The 21,252-nt window shown below is 40.1% G+C and overlaps 1 protein-coding gene across 2 annotated transcripts in view; it reads left to right on the top strand.

The window, feature by feature from the left end:
• The window catches only part of Mdn1 (midasin AAA ATPase 1), a 132,223-nt gene that overhangs the window by 25,498 nt on the left and 85,473 nt on the right, over positions 1 to 21,252 (top strand). For both annotated transcript variants that reach the window (XM_040740514.1, XM_040740510.1), the window contains exons 13-27: positions 145 to 257; positions 1,422 to 1,570; positions 2,656 to 2,716; positions 5,565 to 5,776; positions 6,694 to 6,797; positions 7,174 to 7,318; positions 7,859 to 7,955; positions 10,587 to 10,700; positions 12,958 to 13,105; positions 13,484 to 13,594; positions 15,820 to 15,971; positions 16,198 to 16,376; positions 16,826 to 17,034; positions 17,532 to 17,678; positions 20,265 to 20,406. In XM_040740514.1, the coding sequence (XP_040596448.1) occupies positions 145 to 257; positions 1,422 to 1,570; positions 2,656 to 2,716; positions 5,565 to 5,776; positions 6,694 to 6,797; positions 7,174 to 7,318; positions 7,859 to 7,955; positions 10,587 to 10,700; positions 12,958 to 13,105; positions 13,484 to 13,594; positions 15,820 to 15,971; positions 16,198 to 16,376; positions 16,826 to 17,034; positions 17,532 to 17,678; positions 20,265 to 20,406 (2,083 nt within the window). The remainder of the gene's footprint in view (positions 1 to 144; positions 258 to 1,421; positions 1,571 to 2,655; positions 2,717 to 5,564; positions 5,777 to 6,693; positions 6,798 to 7,173; positions 7,319 to 7,858; positions 7,956 to 10,586; positions 10,701 to 12,957; positions 13,106 to 13,483; positions 13,595 to 15,819; positions 15,972 to 16,197; positions 16,377 to 16,825; positions 17,035 to 17,531; positions 17,679 to 20,264; positions 20,407 to 21,252) is intronic.

Raw genomic sequence — 21,252 nt, 5'->3', positions numbered from 1 at the left:
CAATGCCAACTTGGGTTTCTTGGAAGTAGATTCTGCTTTCATGGTGAAGGGCTGAAAAGAAGGGTGCATTGAGGTACTTTGGCTAAGGGAAATGTTTAACGGTAGTCAGGTCTTTAACTTGGTTGAAATCTTTCTTTCCCACAGGCTGAATTTTTCTGTAAACTTTATAAACCAGACATTGTCATTAATGAGTTAGACGTTCAAGTAGGTCGAGTGCGGCTTTTGCGGAAACAGAGTGAAGCTGTTCACGTACAGAAGTAAGTGGAATTCATGAGCCTGCAGCTTGTGTCTTAACAGAGCATGCCTGGGCAAACATCGCTCCAGTTAGATCATGTTGAGCAATAGTAATTTCCCCAAATAGGTTCTGGGAACTAGATGGTAATAGCTGTTAGCAGCTTGGAACTGATAAAGTCCTTTATCTGATTTACTACAATTTGTTTAGTGGGATTAAGCTCAAGTGGATATCAGGCTGTACTGCTGTGTAAACCCTCATATAAAATTCTAAATAATGTGCATCGGAAATGTGTTTTTGACACTGTGCTATTTGAATTGTAGTCAATCACAGCAGCTATTGAAGTGAAGGCCCCCCACAATGTAATATGACCTTAGTTTAATTAAATCTTCAGTGTTCCATCTCAAGACAAATCATAGTCACAGATTCTGTTTAGACTGAACTTTGGGGGGAGACTACGTTGTAATTAGGTAGTATTACTTCCAAGATACATTTTTGCGTTGTGTATCTGTGTGATGTATGTATGTGGTTTTGTGTGCTATGGCATGCAATGTAAAGGTCACAGGACAGCTGCATTTCTTCTCCTTCCACATTTTTGTGGTTTCAGGGGATCAAACTCTGGTTGTGAGGCTTTCGTTGTGGAGAGTAAATGGCTTTACACACTGAGCCGTTCTATAGTTCCTATGTACATGAGGAATTAAGGCTAATGTAGATAGTGATTTGTTCAGATATGCCACTTGATTCATGTCTTGGATGTCCAGAACGTAGCATGTTAACCACAGGTGTTACCTCGTTATATATGTGACGCTTACAAAGTGAATGAATGCTTAGTGTTTACTGTAGAGTAAATTTGTAGTTGGTATGTTCTAAGAATATATTACAATATGAAGACAATTACTCTGGGTTATTTTCTCATTTTTCATTGGATTGGTTTTTTATATCTAATACTAAGAAAAGCTTGAAGCCTGTACATTTGTTTTGCCCTTTTACTTCCTTTACTTCACTGCTGGGCCTTGCACAAGTTAGGCAAGGGGTGTACCACTGAGCTACCTTCCTGGTCATTAAGTGTGAGGTAGGGTGTTTTCAGATTGCCTGGGCTGCCCTAAAACATTTTGTTATTTTGCCCAGGTTATCTTGTCTGGCTCAGCTAGCTTATAAAAATCCCCTTTTCCTTTTCCTTTTCCACTAGGGAGAAGTACACTTTTGCTGCTACCCGCCCATCCTCTGTTCTCCTTGAGCAGCTTGCAGTGTGTGTCAGTCAAGGGGAACCTGTATTGTTAGTGGGAGAGACCGGAACTGGTAAAACATCCGCTGTGCAGCACTTGGCTCGGGCCACAGGTACCTGAGAGACTTGGGGGGTCAGGAGGTGGGCATTTACCCTAACTTGGAGCCTAGGACTGTCCTCAGACTTAGGCTCTGTTTGCCTCAGCTGTTTGTGTTCTTTGATTATATGAATGTAACACCATGCCTGGTTTTATGTCGTTGTTTTCTTCTAAATAGTAAATATAAGAATATTAAAGTTTGAAGTGGACTTATTCCACATACAGTTGGTTTCCCTAAAAATAACTACTGTTACAGATAAAATTTATCTTAATTATTTTATTGTCTCTACTTCTTTACATACACACAAACACAGGCAAGCATACATGTATATACTGTTTCAAAATAAATCAAATTATACTCTGATACCTACGTATTTTTAGTGGTTTGGCCCAGCCTGTCCTCCTGCTTATGAGCCTGTTGATCCTTCTGCCTCTGCCTTTTTGGATAACATAGGTAGATGGCAAGACTTGTTTATGTTTGTGCGTAATTAAGTTTATTAGATAGCCTTTTAAAATGTCTTGCTCCTTTTAGTGACCAAGTAGCATTTGATACTCTGGATACTGATTTATTTCTTATTTATAGACATCAGTATATTGGAAGATTTCTTTGTTTGCTTTGTGTGTGTGTGTGTGTGTGTGTGTGTGTGTGTGTGTGTGTGCGCGCGCTCTCGAGATAGCAGGCTGTCCTTGAACTCACTATGTAGACCACGCCGGCACAGAACTCAACAGAGATTCACCTGCCTCTGCCTCTGGAGTTCTGGGACCAAAGACCTGTAGTACCACCACACAGCTCAAAGATCTTGTTGTTGGTTACAATTTTTAGTTAATACGGAATTCTAAGACTTCTAAAAATTAATTGAAAGGCCAAAGAAAATGCATTTGTGAAACTTTCCCTGCCTTCTTAAGGAATGCATTGTGATTTTCAATTAAGCTTTTTTTTTTCCTTGTTTTTTTGAAACATTCTCACTTTGTAGCTCCAGCTGATGTGGAACTCACTTTGTAGACCAGGCAGGCCTGAAACTCAGAGATCTGCCTGAGATTAAAGGCATGCACCATCACCTTTAACTGTTTGAAGTAATTCTTTTCCTTTGTTTCTTAAAGGTCACCATTTGAGAGTTGTCAATATGAATCAACAAAGTGACACTGCAGACTTGCTTGGAGGGTAAGTGTGGTTCAAATACTATTAAAATGCTACGTTGTCTTTACTGCTGGAGCTGGAAAATACTGTTTTCTTACAAAAGTTGGAGCTATCCTGCTTGGAGATTATGCTCCTTCCCCCATCACAATACAGTTGTTTTGTTTTGTTTTGATTTTTTCGAGACAGGGTTTCTCTGTATTGTTTTGGAGGCTGCCCTGGAACTGGCTTTGTAGACCAGGCTGGCCTCGAACTCACAGAGATCTGCCTGCCTCTGCCTCCTGAGTGCTAGGATTAAAGGTGTGGGCCACCAATGCCTGGCAATACAGTTTGTTTTTAAGACATGTCCTCACTGTATAGTCATGACTGGTCTGGAACTAGCTATATAGACCAAGGTGGCCTCTTTCTAACTCTTCTGCTTGCCCAGAGTAAAGGTATAGCCGGGCAGTGTTGGCACACACCTTTAATCCCAACACTTGGGAGGCAGTCAGGTAAATCTCTGAGTTCTAGGCCAGTCTGGTCTATATAGCGAGTTCCAGAAGAGAAACCCTGTCTCGAAAAACCGAAACAACAATAACAAAAAGGTACAAAAGACAGATGCCACTATGCCTAGTGTATAACACAGTGTTGGAATAATTTGTTGTGTATGAATTTAAGGGCATGTGTGTGCCATAGCACACATGTGGAATTGGATTAGTTTATTGGGGTGTGCAGGAAGGCGCATATCTGCCACAACATGAAGGCAGTTTGCATCAGTTTATTTTCTCTCTCACTCTCTGAGTGCTGAAGTTGTCAAGTTTGACAGCAAGCACCTTTACCCACTGAACCATCTCATAGGCCCCTCTTTTAAATTTAAATGACACTTGAGGTCCTTGTGTTCAAAGGAATGTTTATTAAATAATACTAAGCAAGTAGTTATTTATTGCTCTTTTGTTTTTGTTGTTTTGTTTTGCTTTGTTTTGAGTCAGGGTCTGGCTGTAGTCTAGTATAACTCAATATGTAGACCAGACTTACTTTGAGCTTAGAGAGCCACCAGCCTCTGCTAAGATTAAAAGCATGTGCCACCAGGCCTGGCTCAAAAACAATGCTCTTGATGCAGAAAGTTTTTTAAAAAAAGCAAAACGTATATGTCACCCAATGCTTGTGTTGAACCAGGAGGCAGTTTTTGAGTCTTAATCTTTGGTTTATGTGATGCTTTTACAGGTCTAACCCTGCTTTTTAACCAGGCAATTCTGTAATACTATCTACTTTTATCTAAATATGTCTAATTGTTTAATGTTTTTGTTTAAATATGTCTTCAATGATTTGCAATTTATGAGTGTTCCTGATAATCGCATTAATCTTGCATCATTGAATGTGACCTGAGTTTTTCTCTTATAAGAATTGGTAGCATTATGCCTGCCATTGTAAGGAGGATGTTTTGTTCTTTTTCCTATTGTTCGGGGGTTTAGCTCTCTTGTTGTAATGTAATGTAATGTTTTCCTTTTGTAACTGAGGGTAGCATGTTAAACAAGGAAAAACGATATCTTCTATTCACCAAGTTGGAACCAGAACAAAACTCTGGTTTAAGATGCACTGCCTCAAATTCTGTATGCTCAATATATTGGTATAATATATATGGAAAAACAAGGAAACCAGGATAGCCAAAACAACCCTGTACAACAAAGCAACATTTAGAACACTTTGGAAGGTGTATTTTGCCTGCAGGGTATTCTTAACAAATTCTGGCACCTCTCCAATAACATGTCCACGGTGCTTGTTGGTGGAGCTGGGCGAGATTCAGCCACAGTTTTCGTTTTCGTTTTCTCTTTCTCTTTCTGTTTTAATCAGTTGAAAGCTATGTTGATTTAATTGTTTTTTCAGGCACTAGGCTAGGCCATGTATTGGTTATATACTATTTTTGAGTATCATCTTCTGCCTCTCTCAGATGCCTGCTTAGTTCTCTTCCTAGTTCTCTTTGAAATGTCCCCTCTTTGGGACGGCATTTATCACTGCTGTGTATAGTGCCAGTACCCTCCTTGCTTGTTCCTTTGCTGCAGTCAGTATAAGTCCATACAGTCCTAGCCCAACCTGAACCACTGTCTGATGGTTTATAGGAATCTTTTCTGTGTTAGCTCTCTGATTAAGTTATTGAGCTATATAAGTGCTGATTCAGAGACTAGCAAATGAAAGATGCTCTATACATCTTACTGAATAATCGAAGTATAAAAATACCTATCAATGTATTAGTGAAAAACTCTGATGTTCCTTTATTTTATCCACCATTCCTGGCAAAAATTTTCTCTGTTCAAACCGAGAGCAGCACTTGTCTCAGGGTTTACATCTACCTCCCATAAAAACTTTTCTTTCTTTCTTTCTTTCTTTCTTTCTTTCTTTCTTTCTTTCTTTCTTTCTTTCTTTCTTTCTTTCTTTCGAGACAGGGTTTCTCTGTGACTTTGGAGGCTGTCCTGGAACTAGCTCTTGCAGACCAGGCTGGTCTCAAACTCACAGAGATCCTCCTGCCTCTGCCTCCTGAGTGCTGGGATTAAAGGCGTGCGCCACCACCGCCCAGCTCCATAAAAACCTCCTGAAACATGGTTTGTCACCAAGTTCCATATGTGTTCGTTTAAATGTGACTAGTAGTAAAATAAGTAGTAAATTTCAAACTTTTCATAGTGCTGTTGATTAAAGTAGTTAGTTTTCATTATTAAAACCCTTGACTTAAGAAAATAGATCACAGCTGAAACCTTAGGAGATTCTCAGTGTTATATAGTTAGTCATAGTTGGTTTTGATTAATCTTCATTGTGTCTCCTAGTTCTGCTTCAAGAATTTGTGAATCACATTTACCCTTATTTATTCACTTATATATTTGTTTGTTTGTTTGTTTATTTTTAGGTTCAAGCCTGTAGACCATAAGCTTATTTGGCTGCCCTTACGAGAGGCATTTGAGGAGCTGTTTGTCCAGACGTTTTCCAAAAAACAAAACTTTACCTTTTTGGGACACATTCAGACCTGCTACAGGCAGAAACGATGGCATGATCTCCTCAGACTAATGCAACACGTACAAAAGTCAGCTACTGCCAAGGAAGGAAGGGAGAGCCAGTCAGGTAAGAATGTGAAAGGCGTGACACTGGGCTCACTTAGCAGGTGTAAAAGAAGAATTCGGTAAAAAAGAGAGAAGTGAAACTTTGTGTATCTTCATGCAAAGGTGACTTCCTGTTGCGTGCTTGTGGACATGGTTCTTTTAATGCAGCTAGATGGTGCTGGTGTACAAGTACTGCCTAGTAATCACAATGACATATTTTCTGAGAAAGAGCTGGCTTCCATGGTAAACAAGCTTTTGGTAGCTTAATGGTCTTCACTTTGCTTCCTCACCGATGAAGCGGTAAAATCATCAACTACTTCAAAGGTTCTTGCAAGGGGAAATGAATTACAGGGTACAAGAGAGCTAATGATGACTACCATGAGGTTAGCATTTGTAAGAATTTGGGTTTCGTCCCTTACTTTGTCTATGATGTTTAACACTCTTGTGTTTCACAAGTTTTATGGTTTTGTGTTTGAAAGTTGTATTATATTTTTATACAGCATGTTTACATACTTTTGTATCACTCACTCAAAATACATGACAACTTTATTTAAATTTAATTCCAGTCCATTTTGATGAGGAGCATGGCAGCAAGCAGGACTGTCCCATCTGTAGCAGTAAGAGAATAAGGTGATACTTGGTCACATCTGAGTGACCCTCAAAATAGAGCAGCACACACACACACACACACACACACACACACACACACACACACACACACACACACACACACAGCAGAGAGAGAGAGAGAGAGAGAGAGAGAGAGAGAGAGAGAGAGAGAGAGAGAGACTCTTAAAAATAGCACATATGAATCTTAATTTAAAGAAAGGGTGGTTTTAGATATGGAGCATGCATTAAAAACATGTGCCTTTGGGGGACATTTCATATTCAAACCATAGCATTTTAAAATTTAAGGAGGTCTTTTCTGTTTCTCCCTAGGACCACTTCTAAAGGAGAAATGGGAGGCCTTTGGCCTTAGACTCAACCACGCCCAGCAACAAATGAAAATGACAGAAAGTGCCCTTTTGTTTGCATTTGTGGAGGTATTTTACTTATTATTTAGGTGAATGGGTATTGTTCTGATGGAGAATAAAATCTGTGGAGGGTTATTATTTGTATTGTCTTTGTGTTGTACCTGCTATTTAAGACAGAAATTACAAGGTGAAGCAGTGTTCTTCCCAGTGTTTAAGGAATATCTAATTGAGGAGCGTGTACTCTGTTACTTCATCTTTGTATGATGGAACCAGGCAACAAAGCTACAGCTAGGATTAAAGGCGTGTGCCACCAACGCCTGTCCACATTTGTCATTTTAAAGTATAGGTTCATTAGTGGGAAAAATATGCACTTGCCTCTGTTCTTAACCTAGCTTGTGTAACTGCTTTTGCTAACTGCCTCTATTTGAACTATGCTATCTTCCAGGGTACCTTAGCTCAGGCTATAAAGAAAGGAGAATGGATCTTACTAGATGAGATTAATCTAGCTGCTCCTGAAACACTGGAATGTCTAAGTGGTTTACTTGAAGGATCTTCTGGCTCTCTGGTTTTGCTTGATCGAGGAGACACAGGTAGCATTTAATCCCCTTGGGGTTTGACTTGGCACTGAGTCTTTTGTCAGTTAAAAGTGAGATTCTTTTGGCTAGACATATAGGATTTATTATTAGGTAATAGTTTCCTATGGAAGTATATTGAACTTTTATTAGGTGCTGTGGGGTATGCAAAGAAGAATAAGGTATTTAAGTTGTTGATATACAGGCACTGTCCAAATAAATACACACATAAGTTTTAGGTAATAAAAAAATAATCAAAAGTAAACAGATACACCAAGAAGACTTGAATGTGAGATTGAGCTGAGAGAGAGAGAGAGAGAGAGAGAGAGAGAGAGAGAGAGAGAGAGAGAGAGAGAGAGAGAGAGAGAGAGCGAGCGCAGCGCTGTGCTCCTGTGCTATCTGTCTGCTGACAAGGTGACCTTAATTCAGAAAAGGATGGTCGGGAACAGATAGCACCAATGTGGTTAGACCTTGGGCTCTGTGCACTTACCTGGAGTACTGTGGCAGATCACTTGAATGTTAAAAGCTGTTGAAATTTTCTAATTTTCTCTTTAACAGAGCCACTGGTTCGACACCCTGATTTTCGTTTATTTGCATGCATGAATCCTGCTACTGATGTGGGCAAAAGAAATCTCCCTCCAGGAATAAGAAATAGGTATAGATTTTGTTTTCTTTTTTGATAATATTAGCACAACTGAACTTAAGCAGTGGTTGTAATTCATTGATCTCTTGAAAGAGGAACCTTGATTTCTTGATTTCCTTATTTGTTACTTCTCTGTTCTATAGCTTGTGGGCATGTCAGAGAGTCTAGAATATAAGAGAGTCGTTCTCTATTATTGTTCATTATTTATGACGCTTCTGTGGGTTGATCCTAGGTTTTCTACCTAGTTCTTTGTTAGTATGATCCTAAAAAGGTATTATTGAACACAATTCATCTCCTAGCTATTAGGGAAATTTCATTTGTAGAACATAATATTTTTAAGTGCTTAGTTTTGGCTTTTTATATATGCAACATTGAAGAGTAAGATTTACTGTTAGGCTGAGTGGTGGTAGCTCACACATTTAATCCCAACACTTGGAGGAAGAGGCAAGTGGATCTCTGTGAGTTCGAGGCCAGCCTGGTCTACAGAGCAAGTTCCAGGACACGACAGGCTACAGAGGTACAGAAAAACCCTTTAAAATAAAAAGATTGTTTCAAGTTTGGAAACAGTCACTAAAGTCAACTAGAGCGGGCAAGATGGCTTTAAGAGTGAAGGTGCTTGCTTCCAAGGTTGAGAACCTGGGTTTAGTCCCCAGAAACTACATGTTAGGAGAGACCTAACTCCTGCAAGTTGTCCTCTGACCCCCATAAAAGCAATGTGATGTGCTTGTCCACATATCATGCACATATCACAAATGAATGCAATTTTTTTAGAAAGCCAGCTCAATCTACTGTGGCTGGAGCACTTTTGTCCATCCTCTTACTCTAAGGGCACCACCTATCTTTAAAACTAAGATGTGTTTCTTACAGACAACAGACACATTCAGTCTGCCTGTATCTTTTGGATGGAAAATTGAGACCATTGACATTACTATTGAAATGATCATATAAATTGTGGCTACCATGTTTGTACAATTGGGAGGTGCTGTTTGCATTCACAGTGGTATTTTGTGTTTCCTATTTATTTTCACAATCCCTCTGCTATGCTCATTCCTCTCATCAGCTCAAAACATTGCTTCTGTATTTTCTTTTTTTGATTGTAAGGTTTGGTTTTGTTTGTTTGGTCTTTTTTTTTTTTTTTTTTTTTTTATGAGACAGGGTTTCTCTGTGTAGTCCTGGTGTTCGCCTTGTAGGCTAGGCTGCCCTCGAACTCACAGAGATCTAACTGCCTCTACTTCCTAGTTCTGGGATTATAGGTGTGTGCCACCACAGCCTGTATCGATGTTTTTCTTTCTCCTTCGATTATGGCAGGTAGTTTTGCTGGGTATATTACTCTAGTTTAGCTATCATAGTCCTTAGGACTTGGAATGTATTGCTGTCTTTCAAAGATGCCATTGAAAAATCAGCTGTTATTATGTTGGGGTTTCGTTTATAAATAACTTGACTTTCATTTTTTCTCCTGAAGCTTTCAGTGCTGTTTATTTGTTACATATGTTCAGTATTTTAAATATGATATGCCAGGGGAATTTTCTTTTCCAGCCTTATATTTTCCAGTTTGGTGTTCTATGTATAGGTATATCTTTCTTAAGTTTAGGTATATTTTCTTCAATTATCTTCTTGAAAATTTGGGATTCTTCTCTCTCATCTATGCTTACAGTTAATTCCAAGGTTTGTTTTTCATGGTATTCCCCATTTCGTGTGTGTTCCTTTTTCTATGTTCTTAAATGTTTCCTATTCCTTGCTTATTTTGGTCTCGATCTTCATCTTCTAGTCCTGATGATAGGTGATCAGCTTGATTCATTCTACTTGCCAGACTTCTAGGTTTCTAGGTGGCTGTTGTTTTTCTATCTCCTGATTGAATTTCATTCACAAGTCCTATGTTGTCAAGTCCTATATTTTAGTCAGCCTTACGTTTCTGTGTTTGTGGCTGAAGGTCTTTCTTCTTCTTATAGTCTTTCTCTGTAACTACATAGAACTGTTTCTTCTTTAAACTCTTGAATTCTTTGATCAAGTTTATTATTGTTCTTTTAAATTCTGTCTCCTGGATTTCATCTCTACAAGACCGGTAGGCTTTGGAGATTAGATACTGACATGATGTCTCATATTATTGGTATTGTTGTGATGAGATCTAAGCATGTGAACTTTTTTCATTAGTTCTGTGTCTGATATGAACAGAAGAGAGCTCAGAAATGGCTTAGAAAGAATGAAATCAGGTGGATACAGGGCACTAGGCTGGTTACAAGGTGTGCTTGCTTGGTGGTACAATCCTGTGCTGTGGGGGTGGGTCTGAGTAGGTGGAGCTGTTAGATGTGATATGGAAGGGTCCCGCTGAAAGTCTGACTAACGGTTGACCACAGAGGAGACTCACCAGTCTACACCCTAAAACAGTGAGTGTTTCTCCACCTTCCTGATGGTTCAACCCTTTAATACAGTTCCTCATGTTCTAGAGATCTTAGCCATAAAATTAATTTTGTTGCTACTTCATAACTAATTTTTCTACTGCTATGAATTGTAATATAAATATGTGTTTTCTGATAGTTAGGCTCCCCTGTGAAAGGAATCATAACCACAGGTTAAGAACCACTGCCTTAGAGAATGACATGGAACATAATAATTTCTAATGAACAATTAATAATTTTCTTACAGGTTCACAGAACTTTATGTAGAAGAATTAGAAAGTAAAGAAGACTTACAAATTCTTATTGTGGATTATCTGAAAGGGCTGAATGTGAGCAAGAACACTGTGCAAGGAATTGTAAAGTAGGTTCTCTTCTGCTTGTCTTTACATGATTTCTTTGGAGCATAAAATTCCATTCCATGCAGACACACATGTTTTTATGATTTGCTTCTATGTAGAGAAAACTGGTAGAAGGATTTGCTTTGAAATTGAAACCTTAATATGAATTCCCTTAGGTTTTCCTTAAGAAACTACTTATTCCACCTATGAAAATTAACAGGTGCTGTTCTCTTGTTTACTTCTGTATATTTACAGCTTAGTATTTGAATTCCTAAATAGTAAATTGATTGTCTTTTATCTTTCTCTGTGTTTTTTTCCTACTTAAGATTTTTGTAGTAGCTGGATGGAAGCCAGGAGTAATTTTGTTACTGTAAATTGATTTCTGTTTAACATGAGACGTCTGTGGGTTGGTGCTTCGAGTGTCTTTCTCGGATTTGAAACGATCTGAAAAGACCACATTTTGTGCAGGCAGCCTGAGTTACTGTGATGTCTGAGAAAGCTAGAAACTGTTGAGTAAACCACATTCCTCTTGAAGGGAATAGAACATGGGAAGGGTTGAAATAGGATATGAGCTTTTCACTTAGTGTTTTATAGCTTGTTCTCTACCCCACCCTGAACCTCTGGTGGTGTGTATGAAACCCAGGACCTTGTATATGCTAAGCAGGTGCTCTGTAGCCCTGCATGTCCTCAGCCTCCTGAGTTCTGGGAGTGCCACTGCTCCTAGCTACTATACTTGTTTCTTTTTTATTTTCCAACATAATAGTTTTTTTATTGATTCTTGGAGGATTTCACATCATACAGCCCTACCACACTTGATTCTCAGTCCTTTCCCTATTTACCCATACCCACCCTTTTGTCTTCCCTGCCAGAAAAAGTAAATACATATATTATGTATACATATATAAATACTACATATGTGGTCACACTCTCAGTGCCATGCACCTTAAATAGAACTGAGTCCTTCCCCTTCCACACCCCTGCTGGAACCCTTCTATTGTAGAGAGGGACACTTCAGCATTCTCTCAGTGTTTAAGAGATTTCTTCAATGGCTTCAGGTTGAGACATAGATCATGGTTATCGGCCCAGCCTTTGATACACAGATACCAACATAGACTTGGCTACAGTAAGCCCACAAATCCAGATGTGGCACTCTGTGGCAGCACCAAATGGGACATCACCATAGCCTTAGGGGGCGGGCAGCAGGAGACATTCAGATCACTATGTCCCCCAGCATCAGCACAGACCATGGTCATCTGAGTGTCCTTCAGTTCTAACATGGGCCACAGAAGGACAAGGATGCAGACATGGCCCTCAGTGGCAGCACGAGCCAGGTGAAAGGCTGCTATCCATGTTGACGTGTGCCCATTCTTGAGGGAGCAGTGGCAACATTGCCCATGACCACCCCATATGGAATCACCCTCATTAAAAAGAAAAAAAAAAAGACTAAAGAAGCTCCATTTTATGGAATTTCTTTCTATAGCTGCAAGTAATAACTGAGAGCTTTAATAAATAAGGCAAAAAGACTTAAAAGTGAGACAGACATTGCCACATGAAACTCTAGAGTTGCACTAAATGTGTCAAGTCATAGGACTTGGATTTTATCCGTTTTCATGTTTGGTTTCTTTTGCACATTCAGTTGGTACGAATCCTAAAACTTTGCAGTGTAGAGTTCTTATTTCAGTCTTCTATCATCGTATCTCCCTGCTCCATAACAGTTTCACATTAGTAAAGGTAGACAGCTGTATTCTTTGAAACCTCACAAATTCTTTTTACCATGTGTAGGCCTTCATTGCCCCTCGGGTAGAGCCTGCTCTGAAACACAGCATATGAATCAGCCTTTTCTTGCTAAGCCTCTCACTTGTTACTCTGCTTACAATGCACAAGTTCCTGGCTCTTCTCCATTGCTTCCTTTGGCTAATGAAATATCACCTTCCATTTCCTAAATTTTCAAAGACATTCAGGTTATGTGAAAAATAGATTTGTACAGGCTTAGATATTTTGATGCATGCTCCAAGGTGTTGCATTTCTGTTTTATGAAAATAGCCTTTTTGATGCTGGGCAGTGCTGGTAGTGGCAGAGGCAGGCAGATTGCTGAGTTCCAGGGCAGCTTGGTCTACAGAGTGAGTTCCAGGACAGTTTGAGCTATACCATGAGACTGCACCTCGAAAAACTAAAGGAAAAAGGAAAGACGATAGCCTTTCCAGTTTCAGTAGAAAGTTAGAAACAGCAGGAGAATCATTACTATTTAATAAAACTGCCTTCACTTCATCCTCTCTGTAGCTTCTACACTGCTTTGCGGAAGGAGTCTGGGACCAAATTGGTGGATGGAACCAGCCACAGACCTCACTACAGCCTTCGGACCCTCTGCAGGGCTTTACGGTTTGCAGCTTCCAACCCATGTGGCAGCATCCAGCGCTCACTCTATGAGGTGTTTCTACTGTCTGTCTGATTCAGGGGCTGGGTGGATCGGCTCACCATAAATGGGAGGGAGGAGGGATGCAAATGCCACGTCTGCTAGGGCTTGCCAGTCCATTTTGTCTGTAAGATTCTGGACAAGAACTACCCTGCTTTTTTTTTCTACCACAGTAGAACAAGATGGTGCTGACACATGCCTTTAATCTTACAGAGACTGGCAGATGTCTTGAGTTCGAGGACAGCCAGGGCTACACAGAGAAACACTGTCCTCAAAAAACAAACAAACAAACAAAAAAAAAAAGAAGAAGAAGATTGTTCTAGAATGTAGCACCCCAGGAGATTAAATTTTATTCCCAAAAATGTATTATATTTATCTGTGTTTTCTCTCTAGGGCTTTTGTTTGGGTTTCTTAACACAGCTCGACAGGGCATCCCACCCAGTGGTTCAGAAGCTCATCTGTCAGTACATTATCTCTGGCAATGTCAAAAGTCTGCTGAAACAGGTGTGTTCTTTGGTGTTCACCTTGTTTAATCTAGAAGCAAAGTTTAATTACCACATTTTAGGTATTTGAGGAAGACCTTCCTTTCTCTTTTTGTTTTTCCCATTCCATTTGTTGGTGTTTTGCCTGCATATATGTCTATGGACCACTTGTGTTCTTAGTATGTCAATGCCAGAAGAAGGCATTGGATCCCCTAGAAGTGGAATTAGTTTTGGCTCTGAGCTATCATGTTAGGTATTAAGAATTGAACCTGGGTCCTGGAAGAGAAACCAGTGCTCTTAATCCCCGAGCCATCTCTCCGGTCCATTGTAGCAAAAAACTTAAAAATATTATAGATGTTTATTGTCACCATTCCAGAGGCAGTGGGACCTGGAGAATGGAGCCTAAAAATGAGGTGGACGAAATCTCACGCAGTAGCCAACTTTATTCAGTTTATACTCAGAGGATTAAGAGGAGTCAACTTAGTAAAGTGTACAATCACACAGGCAAGCCACATGCTTAAAACATGTTTTCCATAGAGACATATAAACAAATAACAATAGCCAGTTGTAATGAATAATCCTAAGTAAACCTTCTCCTATACTCTACATATGGGAGGAACATGAAAACACTTTCTAGGAACAATTCCATGCTTTGAAGAAACTGAGGTCATAAGACTTGTTTACTCACAAGCTCTTTGTGTAACTGAGGCTGATGCACAAGTATATTACTATGTTCCTTTCCTGGTTGGGGGCAGGAAACTTCTGGAATCAAACTTAGGGTCTCTTCCATGGTGGGCAAATACTTTACTCCTGAGCTATATCACTATATCCAGCTTTCCTTAAAACAAAAACTAATTGGTCGGGTGTGGGTGGGCACACACCTTTAATCCCACCCAACACTCAGGAGGCTGAGTTCGAGGCCACCCTGCTCTATAGAGCTACTTCCAGATCAGGCTCCAAAGCAACCTGTCTCCAAAAAACAAAAACAAAAAGCACCAATTATTGTGTACCAACTAATGAGTTGTGTGCGAGTGTGGGCACACAGCACCCACAGTGTGTATGTAGAGTTCAGAGGAGAACTTTCAGCGCTTGGCCTTCTTGTCCAAAGCTGAGTCAGGGTGTCTCTGTTTCTGCTTCTGTGTTGGGTATTCCAGGCTAGTTGGCTGTGAGCTCCTGGCTGGTTCTCTGGTCTGTGTGCTTCATCTCTAGGGGTTCTAGCATTTCTGATGATCATCACCACGTCTAACTTTTTACATAGGTTCTGCAGATTGAACTAAGTTGTCAGGCTTGTGTCATGTCTCAGCTGCCTTTTTATTTAGCCTACCTGTATCTTAAATTTTTTTTAATTGCCAGTTAGTCATTGGGGTTTGTCTTAGTTGCTGCTCTATTGTTGTGAAAAGAAACCATGACCAAGGGCACTCTTATAAAAGTAAACATTTACTTGGAGTCTTACTGCATCTTAGAGTTAGTCCATGGTAATTGTGGGAAGCAGACAGGTATAGTGCTGATCTGCAGGGTTAGGGTTAGGGTTATAGGATTATGATGGTAAACACTATGACCAAAGCAAATTGGGGAAGAAAAGTTTATTTCAACTTATGTTTTATAATTGAAGCATTCAGTGACCATGGAGGAGGCTGCTTACTGGCTTCCTCTTCATGGCTTTGTCAGCCTGCTTTTCTATACCATCCAGGATCACCAGCCTGTGGATGGCATCACTCACAATGGCCTAGGCCCTCTCATATCAGTCATTAAGTAAAATGTACCATGGTCTGAATTGAAATACCTTCCTCTCAGAACAAACAAAAAAGTAGCCAGCATACCCATAAAGGGCCAGTTTCTATGGAGGGTCAGTGTTGTGTCCTCCGGGTGATCCAGAATATAATAGTATGAAGCCTCTTCCCTCGTGTCTCATTACAACACTACAGTACTGGTCCAGTTTTGAGGTAAAGATAGATATTTTTGATTTAAAAAAAAAAACAATGAGCATTTTCCTAGGTAAGAACCACATGTGAAAAATTATTTTGATTCTTTAATAAACCTTCCTACTCTTAACTAATTTTAAAACCAATAATTGTTCTCTCTCATTCTTGGAAGTAATTTTGTGTTTATGTTTAGCTCATGGTTTTACTGTTGGAAGCACCCAGAGCAAAGTAATGTCCTCAGTAAGGAAGGACTGACTCCCCTCTGAAAGAATGCCGATGTTGACGTGGGACTGTGGCCATTTCTCAAAGTCTTTTGTCTTTTTAGCCTATTCCAGAGCCCAAAGGTGGCCGACTTATCCAGGTTGAAGGCTACTGGATTTCAGTTGGAGACAAGGAGCCTACAATAGATGAAACATATGTTCTGACATCTTCTGTTAAACTGAACCTGAGAGATATAGTCCGTGTGGTCTCTGCAGGGTATGTGTGGATTTTCATTCCTGCTGCTGGGATGGTCCTACAAGAGACACAGTGTTTACTTAGCCTGCTTTCCAAACTTTGACATCTTTGCTGGTATTTACTCTGTCAAAGCAATAGCAACAACAAAACAATCACAGAACCTTCTCAGTGCATGCAGTGCGTGGGTATCTAAAAGCAGCCTTTTTAGCTTCCTCTCCCCGTCCCCTTGTTGACTAATGTTTTACAGAACCTATCCAGTACTGATACAGGGTGAAACATCAGTTGGTAAAACAAGTCTGATAAGGTGGCTGGCTGCAGCTACTGGGAACCACTGTGTGCGTATCAACAACCATGAGCACACAGATATTCAAGAGTACATTGGTTGTTACACATCGGACACCTCTGGGAAGCTTGTCTTCAATGAAGGTAGTGTTATTAATTACTTCATCCCTTGGTTTAAGTTTTCATGCTTTTGGAGCTGTTTCTTATTTTTATAATCCCTTCTAATTGAAGCTAATGAGCTATATTATAATAGCAGATAGTTAAGGCTAATTCCTAGGGCAGTAGAATTTCTGCATTGGGTCAAATTTTGAAAAAGGCAATTAAAGTGTAGTGATTCAAAGAATATGGTAAAATGGGAGTTTTGGAATAGGTAATGAGAATTTGTTGATTTAGTAAAATTATATGTTAGGGAGAAAATTTAACAGCTCTGGCTCCTCCTGTGGTTAGGAAGAAACCATGTCAATGTTTCTTGGAACAATAGTATCACAGATTGTTAAAGGGTCACGACTGGCTGCAGAGACCTCAGAGTTGTAATGGTTGTGAAGGACCTATGGTTGTACATACACACTTTAATCCTTGTCCTTTCCTCCTAGGGGTTCTCATTGATGCTATGAGAAAAGGCTATTGGATTGTCTTGGATGAATTAAACTTGGCACCTACTGATGTCTTAGAGGCACTCAACAGACTGTTGGATGATAACCGTGAATTGCTCATAACAGAAACACAGGAAGTTGTTAGGGCGCATCCTCGATTCATGCTTTTTGCCACCCAGAATCCCCCAGGGCTTTATGGAGGTAGAAAGGTATGTAACATTTGCCTCAAATCTGTTCATTACTATGTGAAATGGTAAACTCCTTGTTAGCAATGAGACATTTAGGTCTCTCTTGAAGGTTTGAATTTTGTGGCGAGTAGCAGGGCTGCTGTTTTGTAAATTAAATGAATAGATGCTTTTTAAAAGTAAGATTTTAATTAAAATGTGATTACCTCAATTCCTGTTCCTCTTTCCAACCACTTCCATTGTCTCTCCTTCCTTCCTTTTTCATGCCCCTACCCCAATCCCTCTCAGATTGATGGCCTCTTTTCCTGTTTATTATTGTTATATAGATAGATTATGGATTGATCGGTAGGTGGACCTATGTAGAAATACACAAATAAAACCTGCTAAGTCTTTTTGTTTGGTTGTTTGTTTATGTATATATGACTTTAGCACTGATCACTTTGTATTGGTTATACAATCATGGGCCCATTGTTGGAATCGGCTTTTCATACACTCATATTTTATTTTTGTACATTGCCTAGGTGCTGTCTAGAGCCTTCAGGAATCGATTTGTAGAATTACACTTTGATGAGTTGCCCAGTTCTGAGTTGGAAGCAATCTTGCACAAGCGATGTAGTTTGCCACCTTCTTATTGCAGTAAATTGGTTAAAGTCATGTTGGACCTTCAGGTATTTCATATCCTTATCTGAACTTTAATTTAGATGGACTACATTAATTAGCATTGGCTTCACATTTTGATAGTTTCCTCAAGCAGAATCATGTTAGTTTTAGAGAGTAAGGCTTTTGTTTGGTTGATAGGTATCATTTGTTTTGGGGAGATCTTGTTTCTAAAATATATCTGATAATATCCATTGTGTGTATTCCAGGGCCTGGGGGGAATTGACCTCAGAGCTTGTGTGTGCTATGTTCAAGCTCTGTTACTGAGCTATATCTCCAGCTACCCTTCATGGTTCTTTTATAAATCAACACTTTTATCATTGTAATGATTTTGTTTGTTTGTTTTGTTTTGTTATTTCTTCAGGACAGTGTTTCTTTGTGTGGCTCTGACTGTCCTGGAACTTGCTCTGTAGCCCAAGCTGGCCTCAAAGTCATAGAGATCCACTTGCCTCTGCCTCCCAAGTGCTAGGACTAATGGCATGCGCCACCACTGCCTGGCTATCACTGAATTTTATGATATTTACTTTATATGAAAATAGTTCCCTTGTTGTGTATGTTTTTTGTAATTTTTGGCAAGCTACTTGTTTTTTCACGACTTTTTCTTATGTTGCCTAGAATAGCCTAGAACTTGTGATTTTCTTTTTCTTTTATCATAAAGATGTGGGCCAAGAGATGGTTCCGTGGGAAAAACACTTGTGCAAACCTGACAACCTGAGTTAGATTCTCAAACACACTGCAGCAAGGAGAGAACCAACTTAAAAATTGATCTCCAGACATGTTTAAAATACACAGATGAGATAAAATACACAGATGATATTGGTTAAATCTGTGATTATGACACTTTAGTGGTGGACATGATTTCCTTTTGTTAACTACAAAACTTCATTTGGTTCTCTACCTCAAGGCTAGTGATAGATTCAAGGCATTATACACACTACTGAATCATTCTGCCAACCTTGAAGTTTGTCAGCTCGGGAGGCTGGGGCAGGTAGATTTCTGAGTTTGTGGCCAGCCTGTTCTACAGAGTCAGTTCCAGGAGAGCCAGGCAGGGCTACACAGAGAAACCCTGTCTCAGGGGTAGGAATGTGTTATTTATCAGAAATTAATTAGATCGGAATCTAAAATTTATTAATACTCTTGGTATCATGTCCTCTTAAAGGTTTTTTGTTTGTGTTTCACAATCCATTGGCTCCAATTAGTGCTGTCTGCATGAGCTTGGCAGCTCAGCAGTGGTCACACTCCTGAACAGAAACGATTCCTCCTCCCTCAGTAGTCATCATTGGCTAGTAGTATGTCAGCTTCATTTAGGTGGGGTCTGTGAGCTCCTCCTCCATCGTGTTTGAATTCTGATTGTTTGATCTTGTTATGCAGGTAACCCATAGCTGCTCTGAATTCCTGAGTGCAGCCCTTCAGCTGACAGCGTTTCCCAGTGCCTTCCCCGTCTTCCCGCTCTTGTTCTCCTCCTCTTCCATGACCTTCCTTAAGCCTTTCTGAGGTTGATATAAATGTCCCATTTACGGATGAGCATTTAGTCATGTATACTCAGCAGGTTGAACAGTTATTAAGTCTTTGCATTGAATGCTGCACACTGCTAAAAGACATTTCTCTGGCCAAGGTTTAAAAGAGGAGGGCAGATGTCTCTTCTGTATAGCATCAGTAGTAGGCCTTCTCCAGCCACGGGATTTTGATCAGGTTTACACTATCAGGATGACTTCCTCCTGTGGAGCAGGCCTCAAATACAATCAGAGTGCATTCAGTTACCCGCATAACCGTGGCTGGCACTCCTGCATCATTGGGTACAGTCTGCCTGGCAGGTCGGTGTTCCAGCAGTCAGGGTCCATTGCCGACTAAGTCCATTACTCACTTTTCTCCCCCAGCAGGCTGTATAGTTCCCTTTTATACTCTGAAAGCTAGTTTGCAGGGAGAGAGATTCTAGATCAATTGCAATGTAATTTCTGTGTCCTGCAACCAAAATAAGTTGTGCCTCAGTAATAGGATTTTACCATCTAGTAGTTGTCGTGGGCAACCAAGAGCAGTGACAGTAGCATGTGTTATTTTGGGGGCTTCCTGAACCTCCTTGACCAACACCATGTAGACACTTAACTCATGTCTTCTGAGAACAGTGTTGTTCACCCATGCAGATATCTCTGCTCAAGTTCCTTCTGTCTTAGCTTTGTATTTTGTAATTATTTACAAAGTAGTTGTTTTCCATAAGGGACTTTGATGCATCTTTAGTTTTGGTTTAACCCGGCCTCTCCCCTTTCTTTCCCCCTGCCCCCTGCTCTCTTTCCCACTTTAGTCCCTGTATCCTTCTCCCCTTTTGCATCACAAGTGTTCCACTGTTTCCTAGCCCCGATTTTCTTTTATCTTTCATGATATTTAGATTATTCTCTTTTTCTGTGTGGGAGATGGAGTTTCTTTGTTAATTGCTTTTGCATATTAGCTTGAACATTCTTTTCCAGGTAATTGTAGGTCATTTGCATTTCTGAGAAGTTCAATCTAGTAAAATGAATTTGTTAAGAAATTTGTGTAAGATATAATTCATGCTTTCTACTTAGTATAGTAAGAATCAGTTATTTGTTTTTATACTTTAATAGTCCTACCGTAGACGTTCCTCGGTGTTTGCTGGAAAGCAGGGGTTTATTGCCCTTCGAGATCTGTTCCGATGGGCTGAAAGATACAGATTGGCTGAGCAGACTGAGAAGGACTATGATTGGCTACAACATTTAGCCAATGATGGTATGTTTTAAATCATAAAATGACACCAGATGTGTTATTAAAACAAATGCTGTCTAAATTGTGTGTGATGCATTCATTTCCTCACTTGTTCCTGAAGCAGCCTTTCTCCCTCAACTCTCGTTGCTCTTGTGAATAGTTACAGTTCTGGCAGGCCTCTGCTTCCTTGTGGTTTTATTTTAAGCTGGCTCGTGCTTTTCAGCTTTGACTCTTCTGTAATTCATGAATCTCTTGCCACCACCTTTGAGTGTTGGGATTATAGACATACACCACTATGCCCAGCTTCTGTGGGTTTTCTAACCCTAGCTTAAGTGGGTGTGTGTGGAAGGCAGGCTGTAACATGGCCACTTTTAGGGGTTACACAGAAGGTTGGCACCTGGCTAGCTTTGGTGTGGTAACCAAAGATAGTTCAAACACTGGTTTTTTGTTTGTTTGTTGTTTTGTTTTACGAGACACGGTTTCTCTGTATTGTTTTGGAGGCTGTCGGTCCAGCCTGGCCTCGAACTCACAGAGATCCGCCTGCCTCTGCCTCCCGAGTGCTGGGATTAAAGGCGTGCGCCACCACCGCCCGGCCAAACACTGGTTTTTATTTTAGTTTAATTCATGGAAAGGATTTATATGTTATTTGCCATGAATCAAAAAAAGCATTTTGTACTCTTCTGGTTTAGAAGATCATTAAGGTGGTAGCTTGCTGGGGATTAGTCCTGTTATTAGGGCTCCCATCTCAGGGAGGATGGTCCTTTAGAAGGTTAGTTCTGGCCACTTACCTTCAAATACCTCAGTGGAAAAATAGTTTATTTGGTACAGCTATGTTAGGAGGCCATGGCTGGGACTGGGTGGGGTGTGGGG

The sequence above is a fragment of the Mesocricetus auratus genome, unplaced genomic scaffold (genome assembly GCF_017639785.1).
Source record: "Mesocricetus auratus isolate SY011 unplaced genomic scaffold, BCM_Maur_2.0 Super-Scaffold_6730, whole genome shotgun sequence".
Lineage (NCBI taxonomy): Eukaryota > Metazoa > Chordata > Mammalia > Rodentia > Cricetidae > Mesocricetus > Mesocricetus auratus.
Note: the sequence above shows the minus strand (reverse complement) of the source record. Positions and strands in the feature narration are given on the sequence as shown.